The sequence below is a fragment of the Prunus mume genome, linkage group LG1 (genome assembly GCF_029339155.1).
Source record: "Prunus mume cultivar Tortuosa linkage group LG1, ASM2933915v1, whole genome shotgun sequence".
NCBI lineage: Eukaryota > Viridiplantae > Streptophyta > Magnoliopsida > Rosales > Rosaceae > Prunus > Prunus mume.
Window position 1 is genome coordinate 29875148 of NC_142698.1, and position 16043 is coordinate 29891190.

Consider the following 16043-nt stretch of genomic DNA (forward strand, 5'->3'; position numbering starts at 1 on the left):
TTTTAACTCAAAAAACCAATCAAATCATTCCCAACTCAAGATTTCTGGTAATGGTTTGTGTTTTTCAGCCAAATTTGGCTTACCCAATGTAAGAAACTGATTGAAGTTTGAACTCACTAGTTTTTCCCCCCAACTTGGACTGTTCAAGTTCAAAAAGAATTGAATTAAATGAACAAATGCATACACTTAAAGAATGAGACTTTTTTGTTCTTTTGTCTGCACTCACACTTAGTATTTGGTGATGAATGTGAAAATGGGAGAAAACGAAAGAGATTTTTTTTTGGGGGTGAGACTTGGGTCTCCCTTTTATAGACATAGAAGAAGAAAAACAGAGGAAACTCATGAGACTCTAGGGTGTGCAAGATCCAATCTAATCCGCCCAAACTGACCGATTCAATTCAATTCAATCCAATTTTAATTGGTTTCGATAACTTGGCATTGGATTGGATCCCTAATTTCCAAAACCAACATGATTGAATCGGATGACGGATTTGCTTGTGAGAATCCAATCACATCAAATCCAATCCAATCAAGTTAGTGCTTAGTTTGCTCATGTAGATAATTGCAAATAGAAAGTTATGAACATTTAAGTCATTTGGTGGAGTTATGTTTTATATAGTATAAAATCGAAACCAAAAAAAAGCTCTAGGATTGGAATAGAATTCATGCGTTTAAAATAAATGTTTCATGCATAGATTCATGTATTAGCCTTGTAGTTCATATTTTGGGGACTTGGTTCAATGTTAGTGACATAATTGTCTATAATAAATTGGGGGATTTGGTTCAATGTAAGTGACATCTTCCTACTATCTATAAATAGTTGTTAGAATTGTTAGTTTGAGTTATAGAAACAAATTGAGATTTTCTCTACTATTGAGAACTACACTCTCTCCTTGTTTTTGGTATTCTTAGAATCAACAAAGCTTGGAAACCTACATTCTCTTCTTGTTCTGGGTATTCTTAGGGGGTGTATCCAATTCTAACGTTTAAAGACTTTTTTTAAGTAAGTGACTTTTATAGAGTTGACAGATTCTTAATGACTTTTACATACTTTATAAAGTAAAGTGATATACTTTCATAGAGTTTTACATACTTTTATCTACTTTTTGTAACATTTATTTATGAATAGTATTTATCTTTTTAATATTTATCATAGAGTAGTATAACGAAAAAAGAAATTGCTTCTAATATATATGTTTTGTATGGTGAATTAACTAGTCTGCATATGGAACAAGTAGCCAAAAAAGAAAACAATTGGATACAATTTTGTAAAAGCAAAGAAATATTTTTCCATGTCTAAGAACTTTTCACTTGAGAATAGTGTCAAGTATGGAGAAAATAAGGCTGCTTCTCTTGGATGCAACTCAAATATAAGGTGTGCAATCAATATTATGGATTTAATTAGTTTAGTTTGTAGTGCTGGGTCTTGGGGAAGAAGGGACAGATTATCTAATTGCTGGAACGAAGTTGAGATCCTCAAGACCTTCTAGAAGTATACTTTGTTTGGGTGGGAGATACCAGTAAAGTGGCATGGTGATAGCGCCAAGCCAAATAACAGCACCAGAATGTGGGGTTAGCTGTAAACCCTAGGATGCTAAGAGCTAAATTGCTATTGGAGAATGTGGGTTTTGTAACAAAATCATCTGTTCCTACAGATTGGCCTTAAAAATTTCAAATGGAGGCAAAAAAAATTTATGGAAGAAACCAATGCAGTCCCACCGTAGCTCTTTGTATGTAGCAATTGTTTCAAGCATTGAAAAGAAAAAAAAAACAAGCAAGAAATGGCTCATCATCATAACAATTCCCAAGACAAATAATGGAAGCCAAAAACAAAAATTCAAATTGGAGGTGTAGTAGGCCATCTCTTGATAGTACACCGACTGAAGAGGGAGGGGGTCTAGAGACCCAAACATGGTGGCACACCCTCGAATGGCCAAAGCTGCAGCATGATTGAATTCATTGATAAATTCTTGGGTAAATTAGCTAGACTTTTGGTGTTAAGAATTAGGCTTAAAAGTATTGAAAAATCATTCATTGTAACAAAGTTTTTAAAAGTCATTAATTTTTTGGATACCACAAAACTTTTAAAGACTTTTTAAAATCACAATTGAATACTACTAAACTTTTAAAGACTATTTAAAAGTCATAGTTTTACCTCCAGACTTTTAAACTCATTAAAAGTCTTTAAAAGTTAGAATTAAATACACCCCCCAGACTCAACATAACTTGGATTTGTTTCAAACGTGTATCCTTTCGTCTTGCTCAAAGTGCCGATGCATCATATTTCATTTATATTTTACATTTACATATATTAAAATGATTATATTAAATTTGATGAGAAATGTTTCATATTTCATTATTTTCTTTTTTCATTATGAAAACCAATCATCCAATCCAATTTAATATCAACTGGAACGGATCAATTGAATTAGATTTAAACCTCTAATCCGATCGGATTCGATTGGAAAAATTATAATTCAATCTATATTTGCGAATTAACTAAATTATATTAGTTTCGAACCAATTCACACCCCTATGAGAATTCATGAGTTCTCTCTCTAATAACTATCAAGATGCAATGAGGATTAGAATATCTACAAGTCAAAGTCATTTCCTATTAGGCTAGACCAAATGCATTTTTGAACTTGATTCACCACCACTATTGAAGATTATGTCCTTAGTTTCTTTTATATGAAAATTTTAAAAAAAAATTGAAAAAGAGAACCAGATTCATTTCCTCCTCCCCAACCCTTCTCTCTCCCCTATGTATCTCTCTCTCCCTCAGTTTAAATTTTGATTACATGCATGGTTTCTTATTGAGATTAAGCTTTTTGTGATCTTAGTATGATTAGATTGATCAATGAAATTTAAATGCAAATTAGTTCATTTCTTATTTTCTTGTTTTTATTACATAAATAAACTAAATATGTATTATGTATACATATGGCTGGAGACAAAATACAGAACTATAATAATGGAGTCTCCAATTTCGTTCCACGATACTAATAGTAATTAATTATTAAACTGGATTAGAAGTTGCCAGTTGATGATGTAGAAGAAAAAATTAAGACATCGAAGAGTAGCAGGAGAGAGTGGGGGAAGAGGAGAGAGAAAAGGGAGAAGAGAGGAGTCGGGGCAGGAGGAGGAAAGAAATTATATATAAAAAAGGGAAGGAGAAAAAAGGGGGAGATAAATGTGTGCTAGTCATTTAACCTATTTATGGCTATAGACCCTTTAGTTAAAATGGTGAGCAATTCTTGTGTGTGTTTTGATTAGAGGGTCGTTAGTCAAAAACTTTCCAGTTCATCCCACAGTTGAATTTCCTCAAATATTTAACGTGAAATGCACAAAACGACGAATCACATGCTTCGCTTTTAAGATAGTTATATTATAATAGGACATTTTGGACCGTTGGATTAGAAATGAGAGTTGGGATATTGAATCAGACGGACTATAAAAGGGGATGCATGGTGATGGCGTATCAAACATAAATCCTCTTTTCTTTTCTTTTTGTGAACCCAGTAATGAAAGATACACCTAGATCTAATGACTCCCACCTTCGCAAGACAAAGGAACCTTAAAATCCGATCAAAAATACTGGGAGAAAAAAAAAAACCCCACACAAAACTGGGGAGAATTAACACCCATCACAAAATTGGGGGAAACGCTCTCTACAATATGGAGAGAGATGCCCAGTTTATTAGCCGCATAAGTTAATTTCAAGAGAAAAGTGGATTGAAAGTTGATATAATCTTCGTACCAACAAGTTTGAAGTCAAAAAAATGGTAAAATCACATATGATGGGTATCATGAGAGTATGGTTGGAATAGTCTCTTCAAAAAGGACTAGCTAAAATAACCTTGTAAGTTTACAACACATGGTTAAAAATAATTAGGTTCTTATATTTAATGGAATGACCGGATTTAATTCAGAAGTGACACTTGATTATGTTTAGCTCTTTGGAAATGTTCTAGTTATCATAAGTGAACAATACCATGTACTAATACTAATATTGGTCATTAAATTTTAGGAAATGGAATGATGTTCTAGGAAAAACACACACGCGTTTTTATTTTTTATGGAAACTCAATGATTAGCCTTCCATGTCTGCAAACTTACCACAACAAGATGATGAGTCAGCCGATATTTATTATTTCAATTAGTCAATTTTTTTGTGTTCCTATTTTACTACAATTGTGTTAACCCATTATTATTGCATAATTTAATGCTATTTATGGGAATAAAAAAGAAAGTAAATAATTATTGAATTTAATGCAGCCCATTGACAATTGTTCTATGGATTCGGATCATCTGCTTTGATTTACATTACCATGGTCTACTTTACTTTTGTTCTCCACATAGCACCTTATTAAAATTTACATATTTTCTTTCTCCAATCTTAAAACACAACAACGTTCTTACCAAGAAGAGTATGAATATCGAGTCGAATGAGTAACTAGCTCCATGGGCATTGGAAATTAAATCATGTTCACCCAAATAATAGAAAACCTAGGGTGAGAAAGAACATAAGTCATGTAAAGAAAATATAGAAGTAGCAAATTCTATGTATTCAAAGAAAAAAAAAACTGGGAATTTATTCCCACAAATGATGAAGAGAGACAATTCCACTTTTTATTTGCGAGGCTTTGTTAACTTATTATTTTCACCGAATTTTTATTTTTATTTTATTTTCTAATTCTTGAAAGGAAGAAGGACTAGACTTTAAAATGCAGAAACCTTCCCAGGCTTGGAAGCCAATCCAAAGCATGCCAATGTAACTTGAATGAAATTTCAAGCGAGGCATTGACACTCCAGCAACAATATGTATAAAACCAAAACTTAGGAAGAGACCAAATCGCAGACACAAAAACTTGTAAATTGGGTGACAAAATTAATTTATTGGTCTACAATTTACACTCAGATTATTGCCTGCAAATTATAATTATGGAGAATGAAAACAAGAAGAGGTTGGCAGTTTTGGTGGGCTGCAATTACCCAAACACCAGAAATGAGCTGCATGGTTGCATAAATGATGTGGTGGCCATGAGAGGCACGCTTGTGGATCGCTTTGGGTTTGATCCAGGAAACATTCAGCTGTTGACTGATGCTGCAGCTGCAGGTTCTTCTTCCTCAGTCATGCCCACAGGTGCAAATATTAAGAAGGCACTTGGTGCAATGGTTGATCAAGCTAAGCCAGGTGATGTCTTGTATTTTCACTATAGTGGCCATGGAACAAGGATCCCTTCATTGAAGCCAGGCAACCACTTCAGGCAGGATGAGGCTATTGTGCCTTGTGATTTCAATCTCATCACTGGTGGGTGCTTTTAATCTAATTGTTCAATTGTTTAATCTCTTGTATACATGTTAATTTTAGTAATTTAATGTTCTAATGAGTAATTATAGAGGTGAGATTTCGCTTTATACATCCCGCCTCTATCATAGAGATGTGGTCTACAATGTGGTATCTTTTCCTGATTCACAGTAAGACCCTTATGCATTTTTGCTATTGTTCAATTAGTTAAATATATAACTAATTACAACATGCACGGATAGCAAGTGTGAGTATGAGACGAGTTGTAAACTTGGAAGTCGGTGAAAATAACGTGGTTAATTTATTGGTAACTTTTATGTGCAGACGTGGATTTCAGACAACTAGTAAACCGCTTGCCAAAGGGAGCAAGCTTTACAATCCTGTCAGACTCATGCCACAGTGGAGGGCTCATTGACAAGGAGAAAGAGCAGATTGGACCTTCTCATGTCACTGAAATTAGCAACACATCCCCATCAGTTTCCTCTAAGCCTAAGGGCATTCCTTTTGAGTCCATATTACACCACCTCGCATCATTGACAAGCATAAACACATCTGACATTGCAACCCACTTGTTAGAGTTGTTTGCAGCAGATGCCAGCCTCAAGTTTCGTTTGCCTCCCTCGAACTACTCAACATGTTCGAGTCATCGAACCCTGATGAGGGAATCTTACTAAGTGGGTGTCAAGCAAATGAGACTTCTGCTGACATGACGAACCCGGTCATGACTAGAGGAAAGGCATGTGGTGCATTCAGCAATGCAGTTCAAATGGTGTTGAAGGAGCATGAGGCTGACCTAAGCAATAGACAGGTTGTGATGCTTGCTAGACAAGTTTTGAGAGAACAAGGCTTTGAGCAGCACCCTTGTCTCTATTGCAATGATGAGAATGCTGATGCAACTTTCTTATGCGAATCTCATATCAGCTCAAGTTTATGAGATATTGGTTATGCTATGATTTGTCTAATAAGTAATGTAAGACCATATCACTTGCTTATTGTTTTCTTCGTGTAAATAAAGAGGGCACTGATATTGCCACTTTCTTGTGGCAACCTCTCAGAGCTCAAGTTTATTAGAATCTGCCTATTATCTACTGTTTCTTTGTTCAGCTCAAGTGAGGCATTACTGAATTCTTTGGTTGAATAAATTCTTACTCATCAGGCCTCCCGTGGGGGAAAATATAGCAGTAAACCACGAACCTTTTTAAGTTATGACAAGGTTGAAGACATCTTTTGTTGAAAAGAACATTCACAAGGTCCTTCTATTAAATATTCAAGAATAAAAATAGCTATACAAAGTATTAAGGAAAAGGTATCCAAGACAAACTAAATTACACAAACGTATGAAGCAAAAGCAAAAATGAAATGACAAAAAGAGAGGACAAATTTTGTCTCTCTAATTATAATGTTGTACACTCAAGCTATCTATTTCACATTCTTAAGGTTCTTCACTGCTGCACAGTGAATTTGCTTATCTCCTTTGGAAGTTCAAGAACTTGATGCCGTATGCAAAGACAAAGAAGAAGAGGAGGACCCAAGCAACATGAGCAATGACAACAGGGATCAGAAAATCGTACTCAAAACCTAAAAAATCTTTAAGGAATACATCAACAGCTTTTCTTTCGTCAATATTAACTATGATATCTGTCTTTATGTCACCAACTTGGGATGTGAAGATGCCATAGATTGTCCAAGCAACAGGAGAGCCCCAGTAGTACCACCTCCACCAGATGGGAATTAGCTGCAAGAGTGAGATTCAATTGTTATGATTGCAGAAATAAAAGAGATGGTTTGGAACAAGATTAATCATTGGTATAAGAACAAATGAGTTTCAAATGACATACCGGCCTGGGGATGAGGAAACCAGAGAACAAGTTCCAGAAGCTCAAGAAGAAAGACATAGTAATTGCAGCAATTTGATGGCCAGGAGTTAGGGCAACCACCATCATCCCGTACATTGAGAAGTAGGTAAAGCACATGAATATGAAGTAGTAGAAGTACAGAAACTTCTCCACCTTAAAATTGTACCCGATCATGAAAAATAGAAGACAGGAATAGACAAAGGTTTGGATTGCAACATAAATTGTCTCAATAGCCACCTACAACACCAATATATGTATCAATAACAAAGATACGAGATTTAATGTTATATAAAAGCTAAGACGTAACCAAGCATAACTTCCAATATCTTACCTGAGCAAATGCATATGGCAACTCTGAATACATTCCCGCTGCTCTTTCACGATAGAAAACTGTTCGTTCAACCGCAACCACAGATTGCACAGCAGAAGCATTGCTAGCTCCAAGGAAAAGAATAGCAGAATAGGTAGCTCCCAAAAGATTAATCAGGTCTTGTTGCTTGTGTCTGTTCACAAGATAATATACAGTTAAACATCATATACGTGACACTTATAGCAAAGAACATGCAACTGAATCACAAAATTCAAAGAATAATATGTACGAAAGATGCAGCTCATAATAAAGTTCTTAAACTTACATATCATCTCCTTTGCCCCAGAAGATAATACCAAATAATACTCCGATGCAAATTGTCATGAAAAACCTAATGGCATTGTACCGTGAGTTCCTCCAGTATGACCAGTTTTGTTTCCAGAAGCAAGCCTTGCACTGAGTTAAAAAGCTTTGGGAGTACTGGGTGGGGAAGTAAAGATCCTTGGAGCCTGGTTCTGGTATGCTTAGTTCCTTGATAAGTTCCTGATTTCTCCTGAACAAATTAAACAAAAATGAAGAAAAATTTAACACACAACGACAAGTGAGTGGCAATGATAGAAATGAGGAAAAACGAAGTTACATGCAACTTACCTATAGAGATCAGAGTTTGCAAATATTTCTGCAAAGTCCACATCATTTTGAGCTTCAATTGAAGCAGAGCTGACCTCTAACATCCAGGTAGCAGGATTGTAACCTTCTTTGATCTTGGAAACCCCTGGAATAGCCTGCAAGGTGAAATAGATAAAGTCAAACTTTTAACTATAAAACCCCTTTGGTAGAGGACAACTTTTTCCATGATTGAAACATATTTGATCCTTAATAATATTCATGGTTCTAGAAACTTGCATTTGCATAACAACAAATTAAAGCCCACAAATAAATATGTTGGGAGTGAGATGTATATGGATTACGTGAGATTGATGTTTGAAAGATTTTTTTTACTGAAGTTGGGTCTAAGTCAGGTTTAGACCAACTATTAACTTTTGGATCCATGGATAATGATTTGAGCATAAACTTACCTCAAAGTATTCAACAAGCTTGTGAGACTGGCGACCTAGAGGACCTGCATAAATCACCTGTCCTCCTCTTTTCATTAAGAAAAGCTGCAATGCAAAACAAAACTAATGTGAAATATAGTACTTAAAATAATGAACAATGCTACAGATTTAACAGATTAAAAATCAAATCATACCTCATCAAATGCTTCAAAAATGTCAATGCTAGGTTGGTGAATTGTACAGACAACAGTTCGTCCTGTATCCACAGTGTTTCTCACAGTACGCATAACAATTGCAGCTGCTCTAGCATCAAGACCTGACGTTGGCTCATCCATAAAGATGATGGAAGGGTTGGCAACTAATTCTACAGCAATGGTGAGCCTCTTTCTCTGCTCGGTCGAAAGTCCATCAACTCCTGGAAGTCCAACTAAAGCATTCCTCAATGGGTTAAGCTCCACCAAGTCCATAACCTCATCAACAAACATCTAAGATAAGAAAAAGAAAATCAGGGTCAGCAACATCATCCGTCTCATCCTGTTCTTAAATATGGAGCAACATGATTGTCATTTTGGCGATTAACTATGACTTCTTTTTAGGTGAAAAAGACTGATGTAGACACATTACATTGTATTATCAGAAATTAAAGGTTAGAACTGTTTTAGGTGTCAAATAAATAGCATACCTTTCGTGTCTCCGTCTTGACATCCTTGGAAATACGTAGCCAGGCAGAGTATAGGAGAGATTCATAGACAGTAACAAATGGTGAATGAATGTCATTCTGTTCACAGTAACCGCTGACCCGGGCAAATGTGGCTTGGTTCTTTGGGTAACCAGAGATCGTAATACTTCCTTCAATATAGCCGCCGGTCTTTCTTCCAGCTAAGACATCCATCAAGGTGGTCTTTCCAGCACCACTGACACCAACTAATGCAGTCAAAACACCTGGCCTAAATGCACCACTAACATCTCGTAGAAGTTGCAGTCGGGTCTCTTCAATCCCTTGGGTCTTCATTTCCTGGTGAGGACACAAAAATTGTTACCAAGAAGAATCACATTAAACCATGACATTTGTTTTATATCATATGCTCTAGAATTCATGACTTAAATCAGCGGAACTGTTCATTAAAAAAAAGTCAACCTAAACTAAAGCGAATTATGCAAAATGCTTTAAAGTAAAATATTTCTACTATATATGAAGAGAAGACACTGTCTCATTTCCAATTCTGTGTCGGCTTCTTCTGATAAGTTCCCATATAGATTCTTGAAATTAAAACTTCAGACCTCAGAGGAAAAATGTGCAAGTTACTTACGGCAGGCATATCCACATAGTAATTCACATGGTTGAAAGCAAGCGAGAGGGGCTGGAAGGGCAAAACCATTCCTCGTTTGGCTTGGTTATTTTCGGCACTAACAATTCCTTGAGCATTTCTGACTTGCATATCAATACCTGCCATTGATCACTATTTATTAGGCGTAGAAAATAATTTGATAGCAAAGCTAACGCTCAAGATGTAATTGTTATGCAATAGAATTTGTCCTGCCACATGACATAAAAAAAAATGATGCATAATGTTATCTAGCTAGCATAATGATGCAAAATGGCTACTTCTCTAAATGTATAAAGCACGTGTCATCTTTTAGAAACTCCTATTATTTACCTTCTGGATTGGATTGTCGCCTCTTCCTACTTTCAGAGTTGTCGTCATTCTCAATTAGAGTTTTAGTTTCACTAAGAGCTGAAATTGAGTAAAAAAGAAACAAATAATCAGTGCTTTATCCATTACCATAACTATACCTAATGACAAATGAAAATTGTTCACTTACGATCTAAGAAGGTCAGTGCTCCAATGAAAAGAACATTAAAAAGAAGAGAAAACCCGAAGAGTGCTCCAACACAAATCCAATACCAAGTCTCTGTAGTAAACAGGCCTCTTTCCCTCAGAAGTACCTTTCCAACTGTGTCATCAATGCTGCCGTTGACATGCTGTGGAAAGGGATTAAAAAGTTCATTAAGCACACACACACATCAACTTAGATTTATAAAAAAAAAAAAATTATTTTATTTTCAAGGTATACTGAGAATTCAATTTAAGGCTTAAGAGAACTTACAGAGCTCCATCTTTTATCAAGAAATTCATTGATAGCAATTGCATTTTGCCCATACATCATAGGTGAAACATAGTAGCCCCATATCATCCATGGCAAAATGTCATCTGCACAACACAATGGAATATTGTGAACATTTGAAAATATATGAAAGGAATAACAGTCATTAATGCAATTATTCAGAAGTCCATAGAAAGTGCTGGTATCAAATTGGTCAATGCAGTAGCTTTGATATTGAAATGAGAAGGATTTCTAACCTTTAGCAACAACAAAACCTCCTAGGACAAACACGAGTAGCAATGTAAAAGAACCAATTGTGCCAGAAACAACCTCACTTCTACCAAGGGCAGCAATGAAACGGAAGAGGGAGAGAGCCATCTGGTGTATACCAAAGAAAGCCAAGAACTGTTTGAAGAACCTGAACATATTGGCATATGTAAGATTAAAAATTAACTAGGTTGCAATATCCTTCATCATTTATTTAGTATCAAAAAACTAAAGCTTCCGAGAATAATATTGCTGATAAATTAAAGCTCACCTACTGGCAGCAGGTGCAAATCCAATGGAGTAGTATGTCAAAATGATCCATATCCCAGATTCCATCACTGAAATGGGAATTCTGGTTAGCCAAATGGGCAAGCCAAAGGCCCAGCCAGGGAAGAACAAAGCATCCCTTTGTTTGAAGAACACAGGAAGCCTGAAAACTGTCATGGCAAGCTCTGCCATTCCATTAAACATAACGTTAATGAGACTGAAAAACAGTGCTCCCCAAAATTTTGCCGAATCTTGTGCTTGTCCAGCTTTCATTTCTGTTCTTAAGAATACTGTCAGAGCAATTGTAGCCATGATTGTTATCTGGGTAGTTTTGAATATGTATACAAAAGAGTTACGCTTCATCAGCAACCATTCCCTCGCAAAGCATGCCTTGAAGATCTCCATATTGGATATTCCATACTTTTCCTTCACCAATGCAGCAGGATGGACTGTTCGTTTATCGTATGGAACTCTTAGTTCTTCCACAAGCCGTTGGCCAACATGGAAAGTCGTAAAAGCCCGAACGAAATCAGATACTGAGACATATCTATAAGGTTGGTTTTTCTTATACCAGTATTGTTCTTGGTCCTTCTTTGAGGTCACTTCTTGCAAAAAGTCTGCAACACCCTTTCTGTCTGGGCATCTGAACCCCATAAATTCAAAGAATTCCAGAACATTCTCACGCGGGCCTTGGTAGACAATCTGACCCTCAGAAAGAAGGATAATGTCATCAAAAAGATCATAAGACTCAGGTGCTGGTTGCAAGAGAGAGATGACCATAGACACATCCATGATATGAACCATCTGTCTCATGAACTTCACAATCTGAAAGGTTGTGGAACTGTCCAGCCCTGTTGATATTTCATCCATGAAAAATGCTTTCGCTGGTCCAACCAACATTTCTCCTGCATTCAGAGCAAACACAACAGATTATAATACAAGGACATATGTTTGTACCTTAATTATCATTCCTACCCTGCGAAGCCAGACTAAAAAGGGTTTGTAAGAAAGAAAAGGTCCAGTGGACATAAACCGCATTGGTGCCTAAGCATATAGAAAATCTAAGAAATGTTTTAAAAGTAAACAAGCAAAATTTCCATGACAGAGTAACATACCAGTAGTTACACGTTTCTTTTGTCCACCAGATATGCCCCTTCTCATGTCATCACCCACCATAATATCAGCACAGATATCAAGTCCAAGTATCTATCAAAATAATTATAAGACGTTAGCCTTGTACAATAAGAATACGAAAGCCAAGGAGACAACCTTCTAACTGAGTCAACAAACCTTGAGAACATAATCTGTGATCAAACTAGTTTCCTGGCCTGTCATAGATGTGGCTTTCATGAATGCATCAATCTCAGGATCTGGTTTGATGCCTGAATCTTTCTCCCGTCTAGACAACTCTACAAGCATATCATACCTGGTTCCAACTCCCAGGCAACGTCCAGAGAAATCCAATGTTTCACGAACTGTCATCTCACCATAATGAAGATCATGCTGACTAATATAAGCAGAGGTTCTCTGAGGCACAAATTCCTTGAATTCATGGCCACAGTAGGTCACTTTCCCAGTTTCCTGTTTATAACCCCAACTTATTAATACATGCTAAACAGTGTACATGTATGCACACTAATAAAATTGACATAAACTGATAAAAAAAAAACTAAGGAGATAGAGAGGATGACAAACCCTTAGATCCTTATCAAGCTTTCCAGCAAGTGCTTTTAACAGTGTTGTTTTTCCTGACGAAGGAGGTCCAAGAAGCAGTGTCATCCTGAGAAACAAAACAATAAGCTCATGATGGAGTTCAGAAACAAAACTACCTCGCATGAGTAGCATACCAATAAAATAGTTTCCATCATCTTTCAGAGGAACAAATGACTTTGTTAATGATAACTGACTAGATTTTTTTCATTGATGCAACAAAACTTGTACTAGTCCTGCAAAGATCTTAGATATGGAAACCCATGAGCATACCTTGATGGTTTAATAATACCGCTCACATCTTGGAGTATCTTGACAACTCTTTTCTTTGACGGTGAGAGTCCAATCAATCCAATTAGTCCCTATTCACAGATATAGAAATTTAGAAACCTAAGATTCACTAGCAGAAGCAAGATTAAGAAGTGAGGTTTGGGATTAAGAAACGCTGAAACAATACCTCTAGTTGATTCAAGGTGGAATTTAGCAGAGTTGGAAGTGCTCTGGTGCCAACATATGCATCTCCCTCTATTGATACATTCTGGAATCTAACTTCAACCTTAGGAACCTCAATACCAACCCTGTTTCCAAAGTAAAACACAAATTACAAGGTCATCCAAATCAAACATGGTTAGCAAGAAACCAAAGGAAAAATACATCTTTATATCATCTGGTTTTATGTTTTATTTTCAAAGATTTAAACTTTGACCTCCCCGGAAGGCTATAGTTGATTGAATCATGCAGACAATTAAGCAGTGATTATGTTTTCTCAAGCTCCAAACCAAACAATTTCAGATTGGAAATTTTAGTTATTTCCCTTTTCTCACAATTTCAAATCCAACTCTAATTTTTCACTTCATGCTTTTCTGATCAACCAAACTACAGAAAACCGAAATAGAGACAAACCTGTCATTTCTGGCTCTGAGCCTCTGCAAGAACCTCTCATTATCCTCCTCAACAACCTTAAGTATGCTCTCCATCAACTGCTTCTTATCCTGAGCTCCGAGGTTTGCAACATCAACTTCTTCAGTTATAACCCTCCCATTGCTCATGGCCTGTCTCAACATCCCCCTCCTCATCCTGTCATAAGTGGGCAGCCTCTCTATAGCTGCCCACTTGAGCTCCTCCTCCTCATCCACCGCCTGCTGCCGCCCACTCCGCTGAAACACGTCCGGCGCGTTCCACATTTCCCGAACACTCGTCGACCGCCAGCTCCGCCGGCTGCTAGACTGCCTTGCCAGATCATCTCCGGCTAATGCCGCCGCCATTTTTAATTCCCAAAACCGATCAAATCACTCAAAACTCGAGATTTCAACTGATGGGTTTGAAAAACAGAGCAAATTAGGTGAACCCAATTTTAGAAACCGGTTGAACTCTATGTTCAAAGCAGCTTGGACTGCTCAAGTTGAAAAAAATCAAATCTGCACCCAAAGAATGAATTGTTAATTCTTGCCTTCTTAAAACTCTTCACACTTTTGCACTTGGTTTTTGGTGAAGAACGAGAAAATGTGAAAAGAAGAGAGAAGAAAGAAAGAGAGAGATATTTTTGCCATGGGTTTCGGGTCAGCCTTATATAGACCAACAAGACCAGCAGGACAAAGAAGAAAGTCTTCTGTGAGACAGATAGAGAGAGTCGTCGTCTCCTCTCTCTCCAACTGTTTTTTGTTTTACTTTCTTAATATTTTTTAAGTCTCTTTTTTTTTGGTGTCTTTAATTTTTCCTGTGTGTGTTTGATGGTCGTCGGTCAAACTGGGACTGCTTCTTTATATCTTCGTCCCGCGGACGGGTTCGGCGAATCAGCGTGGAAAAAGAAGAACGTCATATATATTTTCTGACCGTAGGATGAGGTTTAGGATTTGAATCTAACGGACTATAATGAGGGTGTACGGTGAAAGCCATGTGTACCTTTCCTCCCTAAATTTTGACCCCGGAAAATTGTCCAGTGTTGTATTTTGCTGACCAACTGTGGTTAACGCCACACTCAATAATTCTGCTTCTCTTGGAAAAAAAACATTAAATTAATACAAAAAAATGCTGCATTGTGTCTTTTTTCTGAATTTAATAAGAAATGCTATTTCTTGTCTTGGTGGAAAAAAGCTTGTAAATTGGATCCACGGGTGTCGAGCTCGTGGGAATATTCTTTTTGTGTTACTGTCAACCAACGGTGAGGTGGGGGTTGAATTTACCTTTACTTATTACATGTGATTGTCATAGAAGACATCAGAATGGCTTCCATTTCCATCCATAATTGCATGGCAGATAACAAGAATTCTACATCTGAATTAGATTTAAGTATTTAAATGGCATTCCATATCAAGTGTTGCAGTTATATTAAGATATATAAATGGCTATTCACTTGTGGCTGCTTAGGACTTTAATTAGGGGTAGAAGCTAATCGTCTAGCTCAATGAAAAATTGTCTTAATTTGTAAATTAGTGGTCTCAAGTTTGAATCTTCATGGCATATTTGTAATGTGTGTGATAAATCTCCCTCCTTTTGTAGTTTAAACTGTAGTTTATATTAAATAAATTTTTAAAATAATTTCATGGGTAGAATGCTAACCTACCTAGATCTCTAGTTTATTCTATAGCTTGTATTAAATAAATCTCCTTCCGCTAGTTGTTTTGTTGCCCCATATCTATTTCAATCCCTCTCACCTTATGTTGCCCCTTTGCGTTGTGGCTTTGTCTTGGTGTTGTTTGGGTTCTTTTTGCAAATATGTGGGTTTTGTGTTTTTTCTGTTGTAGGTTTCTGCGTGGTTGCGGTTTTCCCCTCAACCTGGACTTCGACGGTGGTGTTTCTTTTTTTTTGGTGGCGACGGCAGTGACTCTACTTTCTGTCATCTCGGTTGGTTTTCGAGTTTTTTGGGTCGTAATAATTACACCAACTCTTTGTGAGTTGGGTGTTCTATTTGTAGTTGAGACTCTACTTGTATTTTTTTCTTTTTAGAGTTTAAAAGTTGTAGTTGTATTGGATAGTTTTGGGCACTGTGGTCCATGCCTGATTTGTTCAAACTTGCGATTTTCATGTGGAAATTTATTTGGCTTTATGCCACTATTAGTGGAGATATATCATGTGATGTATTTCTATGTATCTGGAATAACGTTGCGTGGTTATTATGCTTCCACATTTGTATTAAATTTTTTTTGATAGTTTATGTC

At 36.6% G+C, this 16043-nt stretch overlaps 2 protein-coding genes across 2 annotated transcripts; one reads left to right on the top strand and one right to left on the bottom strand.

The window, feature by feature from the left end:
- Nucleotides 1-4870: 4870 nt before the first annotated feature.
- MC9 (metacaspase 9) lies at nucleotides 4871-6414 on the top strand. The gene is given in 3 exon segments (XM_008229146.3): nucleotides 4871-5314; nucleotides 5636-5926; nucleotides 5929-6414. Coding segments are annotated over 3 exon segments (978 nt in total). The 5' UTR covers nucleotides 4871-4944; the 3' UTR covers nucleotides 6246-6414.
- Nucleotides 6415-6536: 122 nt separating this feature from the next.
- Nucleotides 6537-14428, bottom strand: LOC103326904 (pleiotropic drug resistance protein 2-like). The gene is made up of 20 exons (XM_089053562.1): nucleotides 13789-14428; nucleotides 13343-13463; nucleotides 13159-13247; nucleotides 12871-12955; nucleotides 12466-12756; nucleotides 12291-12381; nucleotides 11180-12080; nucleotides 10899-11059; nucleotides 10645-10748; nucleotides 10360-10519; nucleotides 10194-10271; nucleotides 9846-9982; nucleotides 9218-9550; nucleotides 8730-9020; nucleotides 8557-8640; nucleotides 8129-8262; nucleotides 7803-8030; nucleotides 7499-7670; nucleotides 7150-7404; nucleotides 6537-7046 (listed from the first exon to the last, which is right to left on the bottom strand). Exons 1-20 carry the CDS (start codon nucleotides 14148-14150, stop codon nucleotides 6777-6779), a joined length of 4347 nt encoding a protein of 1448 aa, XP_088909688.1. The 5' UTR covers nucleotides 14151-14428; the 3' UTR covers nucleotides 6537-6776.
- Between the last annotated feature and the right edge of the window lie 1615 nt (nucleotides 14429-16043).